Source organism: Pseudochaenichthys georgianus, chromosome 14 (genome assembly GCF_902827115.2).
Source record: "Pseudochaenichthys georgianus chromosome 14, fPseGeo1.2, whole genome shotgun sequence".
In the NCBI taxonomy this organism is placed as follows: domain Eukaryota; kingdom Metazoa; phylum Chordata; class Actinopteri; order Perciformes; family Channichthyidae; genus Pseudochaenichthys; species Pseudochaenichthys georgianus.
In genome coordinates, this window is record NC_047516.1 from 17,572,859 (window position 1) to 17,587,007 (window position 14,149).

Sequence of the window (14,149 nt, forward strand, 5' to 3'; positions counted from 1 at the left end):
TCATAACCTCAGAACACAGAAGAGTAAAAACTGCATAGATTCTCGTTTCATTTTGAAGGAGCTGCAGACCTAAAGTGTGTAGAAGACTTACATGATTACAAAGGTCACAATCACATTAATAAAACTGTACTTAGGTTTTAGTTTCACTTTTACAAAACAGAGTTCCACATGTACTTTCTAGTATGTATGGCCATCTCTTCACTAGCCCTATGCTGCTGCTCCCCTGCCAGCTCTGTCTCTCCTTTACTCATCTTCTTAAAATAAGAAGAGATGTCTGTTGACTTTCTCTTCATTTTCTGCAAATTGACATTACACACAGCAGTGATTAATAGTAGCCTACACATTACACCAGCCCAGCATACCGACATCAGCTAACGTTAGCTTAGCAAGCTAAACTAACGCCAACTAGGATAGCCGCCAAAGTGTGTTTACAGACGAATTATACCTGAAGTCAAGCCAGCCTTTACTGAGCCCCGAGCCTGTTTTCCAGGTCTTCCAGCGTTTCTCGTTTTAATGCCATTGAACACACATTTGGATCAGAATAACAGCTAAAGGTAAGCATATCTCCGTTTTTTGCTACCTAAAGCTAACACACTAAAGCCTAAAGTGTTGTGGGGCTTAACAGGCAACAAACGTATACGACGTACCTTCTAGAAGTCTGGTGAATTGTTGTCAAGTCAGATCCTCAGTCAGTAGAAAGAAACGTTTTGCTGCAACCTGCTGCTGTCTGTGTGAATCTCAGAGTGGTGCGTGCGAGTATCAGAGTGTTACCATGGTAGCAGAGGGAGAGGGAGGGGCTGCAGTATGAGTGTTGGAAGCTCAAATCAAGCGACTCGCTGGCTGTGTATTTGTTGTTAAATATCAGATAAACTACTACGCATATGTGACTGGCGAGGTGGTGTGTGTGTGGTGGGGGGGCCAACAAATATATCAGGGTGGCCGTGCCCCCCCCCTGCTGGCGCCACTGGTTTGGATTGATGATAACAGTGAACTGCTTGATGTGGCTGACCTTTTCACTCTGACTCGATGAATACAGTACCTCTGAAAATTATTCAGCTTTGATAGCAAAATGCTTAAATGCTACCCCTGTGACCCGATAATCCATTCATAATCAAATCATTTGGCAGACTCTGTGCATTTAGTTCATCACTCAAATACTTGGTTCTGGATTCATGTTTGCCTTGTAACATATACAGTATAGGTAAAACCAAAGTCATGAAGTTAAGTTTGGTTTGAACTAATTAGCAGTACATAACTGTCTTCCCACACAGTAACTTCAACATGGTGGATGTTTCTGCACATTATTGTCAACATTTTTGTTATTGTTATGAAGTTGAAAGCACTATTAAAGTCATTGTGCAATTGTGTGCTTTCTGCTGGGTCTGACATCAAGGTGTTAAAGGCCAGACAGCTGATGTAAATACAAACTACGTTGTCATTTCAGAAAGCCAAACCAGCAAGAAAAGACAAATATCCAAATTATTAGACTAAAAACAAATAATTATAACTTACTTAAATGTAAAAGATGTTTCACACCATGTCCATGGCACATAAATAAACAATGTTGTCATTCGTTTGAAGTCAATATGCAGTTTATTTTACATTACAATGGAACAAATGCAAAATGTTTGATATTAGCCTATACCACACATGTTAGCTAACATTGCCTGCCTCTCAATTACGATTCAAGTTTCAGTAACATTTTCACATGACAGTCTACTGACCATTCAATGTGTTGGAAGGCATACCGAGGCTTCGGAGCGTGTCGTGTCGAGTGTCGAATCCCCGAAGCTTTTTGTGAAGCATGTATCGAGGCTTGTATCGTTTTGGGCCAGTGACGTCATCGATGACAAAGGAAGCCTCCCTGCCTGTCGATACCACGTGACTGCTTCACGAAGCGATTCAGATCGGTTGAACCGTTGAACCACAACGCTCATAATACCCATGGATGTATAATAAGAACCATATTACCCCTCCTGTACCCGAGCCCGGTGCTGACACGATGTAATTAAGAGAGCTCAGACCCTCACTTCGGAACATGTCATAAGTATAAATAGATACAAGCATAAATAAATGTAGGAATAAAAACATCAATAAATAAATGAATAAATACAGGAATAAATATGTTGCAGTGTGTTCAGGGACATTGAGTGTGTGCGCTGTGGCTCAGCTGGAAATCAATTGACTCATGACCGCAGGGTCCAGTGGTTCAACGACTGAACAATACGTATTTTTTGTTGTTTATAAAAGCTACAGCTAAATGAGATAATGTAGTTAATAAATGTATTCTTTGATATGGTTTAGCCTTTCTCAGGCTACAACATGGTTACGTTTATGAATATTATTAAGGAATACAAATCCCTCTTTGCAATGTTCAGCCTCTTTAGGCTTTTCAATCACAATCATTAAACTGGAATAAATACAATATTGTTAACATGAAAATATGATTTTATGTTCGTTGTTTAGAGTTATTCTAAGGCTTTACTCAATGGGAACTCGGTATGAGAGAGCACACTGTTGAGATGTCCAATCTGCCTGTTTTACACACTTTGACCAACAGGGGGGTTTGTGTTCAAATGAAGCCCATGATGAAGCCTCATGATCAATAAATCAATCAATCAATCAATGTTTATTTATATAGCCCAATATCACAAATGTTACATTTGTCTCAGTGGTCTTCACAGTGTGTACAGAATATCAGTATGACAATACGACACCCTCTGTCCTTAGACCCTCACATCGTACAAGGAAAAACTTCCGGAGAAAACCCACAGTTTAAAGGGAAAAATGGGAGAAACCTCAGGGAGAGCCACAGAGGAGGGATCCCTCTCCCAGGACGGACAGACGTGCAATAGATGCCGTGTGTAAATTGAAAAGATAATACATTTGCAACATAGGTAGTCCAAATGTTTGGAAATGCATGTGTGTATAATAGGAAGATGAATCCACGAGGATATCCATCCAGGACCGATGATCCAGGACCACAGCCACGACACTGAACCCTTTTGCGAACCAATTGGCTGGAAAGCTTCATAAGGCTTCATCTCACCATCACTAAGGCATACTGTTTAAAATGAAAGCACATCATTCTTTAGGAAAAGGTACAAAATAAAGTTTACCTGAGTTAGAGGAATGCAATATCCACATCCATTGCAGCACGCTCTCAACAAACATCAGTGCGCATCGCGGTGTGTGCGCTTTCTTTTGTTATTTACGGTACATTTTAGACGTCTGTTATAAATGCCTGACAGTTATTAGCCCAAAGAATACCTTTAACTTGTATTATATTCCACGGATATTGAGCACAATAAATGAATGTTTTAAAAGAATACGAAGATACACCTGGAAAGTATAATTATATACATATATTTGTCAGAAATAGAACCAGAGGGATGACGTGTATGTATGGGTCCTTCGGACTTCCGGGTGTATGTAAACAGATCGCAAGCGGAGTCGCCTCGCCCAAAAGATGTGAGTTTATGTTTTATTTTGTGTAATTTTTACCTGGATATATTTAATATGTATTAGCTAACATCCCCGTGCTTATAACTCTCTGTTTTCCTTGTTCATTAGGTCTAAAGTAACGTTTAAAATCACCCTGACGTCGGACCCCCGGCTGCCATACAAAGTGTGAGTACACTGACAGCTCAGCAGTCACAGCTTTACCGCTACATTGAACTATATTTCACCTTTTTAAACTATTTTATTATATATTTAGTTTACCGGTACCTTAGATCCTGGTATATTATGTTGTTGTGAAAACATGTGCTGGCGTTTTTAGCTTGAGCTACAGGGCACGTTGTCAGGGAGACAACATCTGTTAGTGTAGGGCTGTGATTCACATGCAGATAATAAATAAAAACACCAGACGAGACATCAGTTCCTATGGAAGCCCATTTCCGCCACTTGAAAAAAATAAAATCCCCCATGAAAAGTCGAAATAATGAGATAAAAAGTCATAATAATGAGATAAGAAAGTCGAAATAATGAGATAAAAAGTCATAATAATGAGATAAAAAGTCATAATTATGAGATAAAAAAGTCGAAATAATGAGATAAAAAGTCATAATAATGAGATAAAAAGTCATAATTATGAGATAAGAAAGTCGAAATAATGAGATAAAAAGTCATAATTATGAGATAAGAAGTGCGCATGTGCTGCAGTGGCGCTGTCTTTAAAGGTCCCTTCATCACCTTGCTGCTCTCCACCATGCAAACAGCATCTATCTAGTCCTAAATAAGGTAACTATTACAGGTGACTTTTGTAAATGTTAGATGTTACATATAGCCTATATTGCAGCTAAACTACAACAATGCAGTTCATAGCTTTGACATTACCCGTTATGAACTATAATATATATGCCTATAGTTTTGTGGTAACGTTCACGCCACTAATGACAATAGTGTAGGCATACTGCTGCTGTGAGTTGCTCTAACTCTAACCCGTGAACGTTACCACAAAACTATAGGCATATATATTCTATTCATAACAGGTAATGTCAAAGCTATAAACTGCATTGTTGTAGTGTAGCTGCAATATAGGCTATATTTAACATCTAACATTTACAAAAGTCACCTGTAATAGTTACCTTATTTAGGACTAGATGCTAGGGATGTGCATCTCCATCACTGAGGCCGATGCGATGCGCATCTCGATACGTTGCCACGATACGATACATTAACGATACATTTGAAACACCAGGTGATACGATACGATACGATTCACCCCTGTTGCGATACAGTTCGATACGATTTGATTCAATATTATGCGATTCGGTGCGATACGATTCAACACAATGCAAAAATAATGATACTTCAATTTGGTACGACAGAGGATTTTTGTTTTATTCCTTATATGCAGCAAATCATACATTAACAAAAAAGTGCTTTACATATTTGGTACTGCACATCCCATCATGCCGTTTATTTTTTTAACTTTAAAAGCTCTCCAGAGTACAGTACAATTGTATAACACCTCACAGTTAAACAATGTAAGGATGCATTGCTCATGATTAACAATGTGCAAATAACAGCTACCATAGTGCAATGCCCATACAGCTGCCAGCCTGATGTGCTTAACACTCATCCATAGGCTGACTCACCAGTGAGCAGAAAGCAGTGGGTTCTATATGAACAATAAAGAATACAAATAACCTTTCACAAACAGGTATTTCATAACTGCTTACAGTAAGGAAGACATTTAAATTATTATTGACCGTCACAGGCTGCTGTAAACTAAACACCACTCTCTCTGACAGATCACCTCACTGAGTGATTTAACTCATATGTCTAACTTTAAGGTTTCTCTTTTCAGCCGCAGACCCCATGTCGCCTCTTTATGTGCGTCGCTAAGTTCCTCGTACTACTTGTGTACTTTAAAGCGGCTCGGCATCGTTTACAATTTGCGAGCGATTTTTCAAGTTGACTGTAGTATATAGTGCCGCGCACATATACCATCAGGACGTTACTGATGGGGTGCGGCTGCGGAGTGATACTGTGTGTATGCAAGCCCGCATCTAGGACGGATCTATGTATCATGGCTGTAGACCTGTTGAGTAATAAAGATACCTCATACAAAGGTCTACGGATACCTTATTACTCTCCATGACCTGCGGTCAACTATATAGCATAAAGGATTATTACACCGTCTTTCTTGAACAATCCGAAGTGTTGCCAAACGTTTGATTTGTAGGTATTTTTCGGTGCGCTGTGTTTCTCTTTCTCCTCAACTTCCGTGTGTGTTGATAACTGAGACTCTCGGCCTCGGGCGAAGCAAATATCCAAATCAAAGATCGTCTCTGCTGAGCGTTGACGCAATCGATGCATCGCGAGTTCAACCCGGTTCAACCCAAACTGTAGCCGATGTGCACTCTTTCAACCGGTGCACTCGCATCTTGAACGTTTATGCCGATGCGAATCGGTGAATCTTAACATCTCTACTAGATGCCGTTTGCATGGTGGAGAGCAGCAAGGTGATGAAGGGACCTTTGAAGACAGCGCCACTGCAGCGCATGCGCACTTCTTATCTCATAATTATGACTTTTTATCTCATAATTATGACTTTTTATCTCATTATTATGACTTTTTATCTCATAATTATGACTTTTTATCTCATTATTTCGACTTTCTTATCTCATAATTATGACTTTTTATCTCATAATTTCGACTTTTTTATCTCATAATTATGACTTTTTATCTCATAATTATGACTTTTTATCTCATTATTTCGACTTTTTTATCTCATAATTATGACTTTTCATGGGGATTTTATTTTTTTCAAGTGGCGGAAATGGGCTTCCATAAGTTCCGTTTACTTCCGTTTTGACATTTTTAATTGCATTGTGAATTCAATTGACCTGACTATATGCAATCTATCAGGGCTACTTTTATCAATTTAACTTTGTCACAGATATTTTTTCTCTTAGGCTACGACTTTTTCCCGCTGATGCAAGTATGACTGGACCACATTTGACTGCTGGAAGCAGAATGAGTCTTAGTTGTTACAGTCAATTCCCAGTTAACTGGAGGCTCGAGGTTTCCACATCAACGTGTGTAATCCTTCCACACTATTAGTGACAAAACACTTCTTGTTTGTGCTTGCACGTTTGAAACTCAGATTTAAGAAAGTAAAAAAAGCAAGGTAAAACACTCCACATGACCTTTAAGAGATGATGGTAACTTATGCAGCAACTGTAAGATAAAAATAGCACAGTTAAATGTAAATGTGTAGAACTCTACACTTGCCATCCCAGATTAAGTGCATAAAATTGAGTTTTTGAATTCAATACACTTTACTGCTATAGTGCATTGTTCTGATTTTCACATTCATATTTGCATTTTGTGCCTCTACTGTTACATGTTTACATGCTTTAATGTTCAAAAAGGTCTTTATTTTTCTCATACTGCCTGTGCTGCAGCACCTCTGTTCACCCTCTGTCTGAAACCAGAGCCCGGCCCCAGTCTCTGATTGGTTAGCTGGACGGCTCTGTTGCGATTGGTCAATGCTTAGAGCCCCTTACATACAATATGTTGGAGCGCTAGTCAATATAAGCACAACTGTTACACAGTGATGTCACTATGTTACGTAAATAAATAAGTTCAATCGAGGCGTTTCAGGTGTGTGGGAGAGAAACTCCCTCTAGCTGAACCCTGGGCTTCGAGCCTTGCAGACTATTGACATGCACACAAAAACCACACACTGTCAGACACACACTACACCAGGGGTGTCAAACTCAAATACACAGTGGGCCAAAATAAAAAAATGGGTACTAGTCGAGGGCCGGACTGGTTCAATGTTTATTACAAAACTTATTGAAATGAACATATTGCACATATTAAACCTGGAACTAACAAAGCTTAAATTATTGCCTGTAAAACAACATTAAACATTAAATAATCAGTTGCATTCATTTCTTATGGCTCTATCTGCAGCTTTTCCGGAGTCATTTCTTATGAGTGTGAGAGAGATTTTCTTTTCAGCAATGTAGATGGAAGGAATGGAGGCTGGAGTCCGCTTTATATCAAACACTGAGTTTAATGAGAGCCAACGGCCGTGAGTGAGCTCAAAGCGTTTACACAACATGCCATGAGAAAACCCTCCAACTCACTGAAGCATTACACAGAAAACACAGACGATCTACCGGAGAATCCGGGAGGGGCCTCTATTTCGCGCGTCTTCTGATCGATAATTACAAACACATGGATTCAGAGACAAAGACAGTCTGTTAAAGTCCTCTGGCAGTTAGTCACAGTCCCCCAACAGGAAAGCGGAACCTTTAACCCTTTAACCTTTAAACCTTTAAACCCCTGCTCTAAGTTATGGCAGACCTATGTGAAACACAAAATGCTTTTTGGTACAAACACTTAAACAAAATATTTCCCTCACAGATCCACGCTTTTATCAATTCATTGATAACCAATTAACATTAGTCTAAGAATATTTTCAGTCACTACTTGAATCAAATAAAACGTCCTCAGAGTTGGGTGGATTCCTCATTACATTAATTACATCAAAAAACAGAATAAGATTGGAACAGCCAATCACAATGGTTGATACAGACAACCATAATAGAAAAATCATCTTTCTTCAGTGTTTGATTTCTTTTGTCAAAAAGCACAATAATAACACATATGCAATACAAAAATATAATAGTAAAATATATGTTTCAAAAAACAAGATCTTTTATCATTTATCCCTCAGTTAATCTCATTCATCAAACACAAATTCAAATTCAGCTTACATCTTTAAAGATTTACTTCAAGGCAATTCATAATTAAAACACAATTAGAATGTAGGATTATAAGAAATCCAATTGAGGTATAAAATCAGAATCAATAGGGATTCAGTTAAAAATTCACAGTTAAGGTATACATTCACAGTGATGAATCGATCAATCTGTAATCTGTAAAGCTACAGTGTCCTCCATTTTTAGCATTACTTTACGTTTACTTCAATACACTTATTCAAGAGTAAGGCACTTTACTACATACATTGTATTCAAATACATTTGTTCAAAAATCTGAAAAGGAGAAGTCAGACATTTTATTGAAAACAACCTGAGAAAGGAAAAGTCAAAACATTTATTCTTAACAACCTGAGAAAGGAAAAGTCAAAACATTTATTCTTTATTCTGAGTGTCAACTTTAATCAATTTATCAATCGCTGAAAGGAGGTACCCAAGGTACCGGAGCTGCCACGGAGACCCATGGGTCTGGAAGCTCGGCGTCGTACATCAACATTGTGTCATCTACAGTAGAGCACCCCACTAGCCTCTGTGGGGCCTGGAGGGCAGTTTTGGCAACCCTGCGTATGGCTAATTTAATTACAGTGATCAAACAGGTCACTAGGATTAGCACAACCAAGATAAACACTGCAACAGTAACAACAAATTTAACCAACCCCGCTCCCCAGGACCCAAGAGTTCCGCTTAAATCCCCAAGTGTAAACCCATGAGTTTCATGCAATTCTTTTATCCCCTTAGCTGTGTCCTGGACCATATCCGTAACTTCAGGTGTGGCGTCAGAGACAAAGGAACAGCACTCCGCACCAATTACTTTACATGCGCCCCCCTGGGCAGCTAAGAGGAGGTCCAGCGCCATGCGATTCTGTAGTGCTACTGTCCTAACTTCCTGCAGTTCTTTATGTTCCGCTAACATCGCGATACTTGATACATTTAGATGATGCTCCACTACTTTGGACAATGCCATGATTTCCTGCTGACTAACATAAATGCCGTACCAGGGCAAAAGTAGGCTCGCTACCTGTTGTCCTTTTGTAATGGACCTGCTGTTCCTGTGTAGAGAGGGAAGTATCGCTGCAATCTCATTTGCCTCTACTTTACGGATTAAAGGAATTAGGTAGGCTAGATAACAGGTGCCATAAAAAACGTCATACGGTACGCAGCCATAAGCCCGGTCGCCACAAACTAAGTAAACTCTCTGTGGGAGGGGAATTCTGGCTAATGTTACCCTCACTATGGTATTACAGTCGCTGTGTCCCACATCCGGAGAGGTGTGAGATCCTGCTTCATTCTGGAAACAGATGGACACATTCTTCCATTCGTGTACTGCAATTGGGGGAACATATACTGAACAGTCACGTGTAGGGGGATTGCCTAAGGGTATTGGTTTCGTGCAATCATGTATTTTAACCTCAACGGAGTTCACTGTTCTGGAGCCAAACCAGGGCACAACTGTTACCAAAGCTTCAACCAGCAAAGATGCCAGGTGTGGTTGTTTTGTGCATGTTGGACTTGTGGAATTAACCGAACAATTAGTTTGTACCAGAGCTAACTGGAATCTGTATTCAAAAGCTAGGTTAATGTATTTCTTCACATATATTAGTTTTAAAAACATCAATCGTTTGAAACCGTCAGGCAGATAATTTGTATTTACTGTCTCAACAATGAGAGAGACCTGAATCTCGTACTGTAACGGTTTATCAGAGTCTGTTGGGTATGACGGAGTATAGCAGTCCTCAGCCTCATCGCTAATCCTAGAGTAAATGTCGTTCCAGCTGATTAATTTATAGTCTGCTCTTGCAAACGGAATGGGGCTAAACATGGGAGAATGCATGGATTCTGGCATATTTTGGCACAGCCAACAGTTACTAATATTACGTTCATGGGCGTAGTCTAACATTAAGTTTACTGCAGAATTAGTTTTAGTTTGTTTAAAAGGAGTGATTAAGGCCTTTTTTGAAGAATCTAACTCACCTCCTGAGTGTTTACGTGGAGTGGATGGAACATTTGTTTTTTCCTCTGGTTCAGACAGGTCGCACACAGCAGCACCTGGATCGGAAACCTGGTAAGCTGGTTCCCTATCTCTACATGTTACTTCATCCCTTATCATTGCCTTATACTGCTCTCTAGTGCAACACCACAGTTCTGGGGGCATGTTTTCAATGGTGTCGAGTGCCACTCTCACCCCTCCCGACGCCACTCCGTCCGTACGGTACTGGTCCATTGGATATAAGTCCCATGTTGACCAAACTGAGGACACATAATATACAATAATACAGTTAGATGAATCACATATTGAAGCTGGACAGTTAAAAGAAATAGTCTTTGATTTGTGATCAGGGAGGGAGACAATCCTCCTGATTCTTCCTCCTTTTCTTTCTCGTTGTGTCTCTCGCACCATACTGAGTGTCTGTGTGGTGATTGGATACAACCTGTCCTTGTCGCTAGGCACTGATTTGCCCGTTGGTGTCGTTTTGCCCTCAGGGTCTGGGCCCTGAGTGGTCAAGTCGTCTGCGCTCGTAGATAAGAGCACCTTATTTTCTTCCTCAGACGGCCGAGGTCCCTCGCCACCTGTCGTTGGGATTCCCACAGCTCCATCTAGCAGGGTGACCTTGGCCAGGTACAGAAGACCCAGCATGACGATGATGATGATGACTGCCTTCACACGCCAGCATCCGGTAGAGGGGAGAGACGACATCTTGTAGCGTGAATCCACTCCGGTCTCCCTTGTACTCTCAGTGCTGTTCTGGTCACTATTAACACCTGGAAAGGACCTTTCCACCTGGGAGACAGAGCATCTTTTTCAAGAGATTTGATTAGTACATTATCACCAATCTGAAAGGGGTGGGTGGGCTCCTCTCCCGGCTGGGGGAGCCTGTCAGCCACCTGCCTGTGAAACTTTATCAACATGTCAGTTAGATATTTGACATAGTTAGTCATGTAATCCTCTGTCCACAAAAGAGTGAGTTTGTGGGGTGTTACTGGGGGGCTAGATCCTGCGAACATTACCCTTCCCATCAATACCTCGTGTGGGCTAAGCCCTGTCGTTGCATTTGGTGAGCTTCTGATGGAGCACAGAACTAGCGGCAGCGCGTCTACCCATTTTAGTCCTGTGGTCAACATTGTTTTAGTGAGTTTCTCCTTTATAGTCAAGTTCATTCTCTCAACCTGGCCTGAGCTCTGTGGGTGATAGGGAACATGCAATTGCCATTTGAACCCTAACACTGTAGCTAGACTCTGGGTTATCTTTGAAATGAATGCTGGACCTCTGTCACTGTTAATTCCTGTGGGCACACCAAATCTAGGAATAACATCTTTGAGAAGACACTTTACAACTGTTCTAGCGTCTTCTTTTCTGGTAGGGTAGGCCTCTACCCATTTGGAGAACTGGCACACTATTACCAAAAGATATTTGAATCCTTGGCATGGTGGCATATGTGAAAAGTCAATTTGCATATTTACAAAGGGCCCCGAGGGGGGCGGTAAGTGTTCATGCTGAATTTGACCACTTCTTCGTCTTGTCTGCTGGCATATCATACATCTGTCTACAAGGGTCTGTGTAGCTAGTGTGATGCCTGGAGAAAACCATTGGGACTTTATAATCCCATTCATCCCTCCTTTTCCTACATGTGATTTGCCATGTGCAACATGTGCCAAAACATGGAGGAACGAACGTGGACAGACCATCCGTCCGTCTGGGTGGAGCCACAAGCTGGACTCAGCGTCAAGTGTACAACCTCGTCTTAGCCATAAATCTTTCTCCCTAACATCAGCGCGGGCTTGCATGTCCGCGACATCATTAAAGGAAGGCAAAGAAATGGGCTCTGCGGGTTGTGTCAAGGGGCATTGGAGCACCATAGAAGAGGAGGAAACTGCTGCTTGTTTAGCCGCGGTGTCAGCTAACGCATTTCCACGCGAAATAGGATCATCAGAATTTGTGTGAGCAGCGCACTTAACCACTGCTAGCTGTGTAGGGAGCATGATAGCGTCTAATAGCTGAGCTACTAACGCATGATGTTGAATAGGCTTACCGGCCGATGTTAAGAAACCGCGCATTTCCCACAAGACACCAAAATCATGGCACACACCAAATGCATACCTGGAGTCTGTGAAAATGGTTGCAACACTGTCTTTAGCCAAAATACACGCCCTCAGCAGAGCATACAACTCTGCGGCCTGAGCTGACGTGCCATTTGGCAAGGCCCGGCTTTCTAAAACTTCCCAGTCATTTACAACAGCATAGCCTGCTAAGTGTACTGTGTCAGACGGCCTGCTCGCAGACCCGTCTGTGTATAGAATCATATCTGAATTAGGGATAGGAGTTTGCAACATATCAGTTCTGGGGGAAGAAGATATGTCAATCGTTGTGACACAGTCATGTGTGATTTCAAAATCTGGAATTGGCACCAGCGTAGCTGGGTTTAGAGGGGGAGAGCGTTTAAGTGTGATGTGTGGGCTTGAAAGAATTATTGCTTCATAACCAGAGCGCCTTGCTGCTGTCATATGCTGAGTAGCAGAGGTGTTCAGAATATGCAAAACTGCATGTGGAGCATGTACTACACAGTCACTGGCCAGTACAATAGGAGAGGATTGTTTGATAACAATTGCAACTGCGGCCACTGCTCGCAGACATGACGGCATACCGAGCACCACAGGGGAGAGTCGAGACGAGTAGTATGCAACAGGCCGGAAATTAGAGCCATGCTTCTGTACCAAGATGCCCGTTGCGAAGCCCCCCTTCTCATGGACATGCAGGTGAAACGGCTGATGGTAATCAGGGAGACCCAGGGCAGGAGCTGATGTCAGGGCTCTCTTTAAGTCCTGAAAGGCTGTGTGCATGTCCTCAGACCATTGAACAATGTTAGGAGCAGCCTGCAGAGTGGCAGCACGCAAGACAGAGTCCATTGCAGCGTACTCGCATATCCAGTGTCTGCAATAGTTAGCCATGCCCAAAAAGGACAGCATGTCTTTCTTTGTGCGGGGTGGTGCCACTTTGTTCAAAAGGCAAATCCTTGCTGGCGAGAGGAGTCGGTGTCCATCCCTCAGAATGTGACCCAGGTATGTGACCTCAGTCTGGCAGTACTGCAACTTAGCCAGGGATGCTCTGTGTCCGCATTCAGAAAGTCTTTTCATGAGCAGAATGGAGTCGATGCGACATAGCGTCCATGTTGGGAGAAGCCAGCAAGAGGTCATCGGCGTATTGAAGCAAGGTACTACCTCCTGTAAGGACCAAAGTGTCCAGATCTCTCTTAACCGCTGCTGCGTACACCGTAGGCGACTCGACGTACCCCTGTGGGAGGCGCGTGTATGTGATTTGTTACCTTTAAAAGTAAATGCAAACAGATACTGGCTGTCTGGATGCAGAGGAACAGAGAAAAATGCTGAACACAAATCAATTACTGTGTAAAATTTTGAATCTGACGGCAAGGATGCAAGAATTGAATTAGTGTCAGGCACTATGGGAGCTGTCGGAATGACAATAGCGTTAATAGCTTACAAATCTTGGACAAAACGCCACTCATCAGGGCGATTGTGCTTGGGAATTGGCAATATGGGAGTGTTACAAGGACTACTTGTATATCTTAATACGCCTGATCGAGCAGAGGACTGGATGACTCCTTCAATCCCCAAAATGGCTCTATGGGGTAAATTGTACTGTCTGATAGCTGGCAATCTTGGCATTGGCTTAAGTGTGACTCTGTGTGGAGGGGCTGAGCAAACAAACCCACATGATTTTTTGTGTTTAGCCCATAATGTGCAGGGAACCTCAGAAAAATCTGAAGGTTGGTCCGTATTGTGTGGATTCGGGTGGCTGTAGATGAAGGAATGTGCTTTGAGGGAGAGAAGGTTGCTCAGAGAGACGCAGCATGTAATGCTCCTCCCCTAGGTTAATCAGATCGTGTGTGTGT

General features: G+C 41.8%; 1 protein-coding gene across 1 annotated transcript in view; it reads left to right on the top strand.

The window, feature by feature from the left end:
* Positions 1-3,379: 3,379 nt before the first annotated feature.
* Positions 3,380-14,149, top strand: part of ufm1 (ubiquitin-fold modifier 1) — a 26,391-nt gene continuing 15,621 nt past the window's right edge. Inside the window, exons 1-2 of the mRNA XM_034099081.1 lie at positions 3,380-3,471; positions 3,574-3,630. Coding sequence (XP_033954972.1) covers positions 3,470-3,471; positions 3,574-3,630 — 59 coding nt within the window. The 5' untranslated portion in view covers positions 3,380-3,469. The remainder of the gene's footprint in view (positions 3,472-3,573; positions 3,631-14,149) is intronic.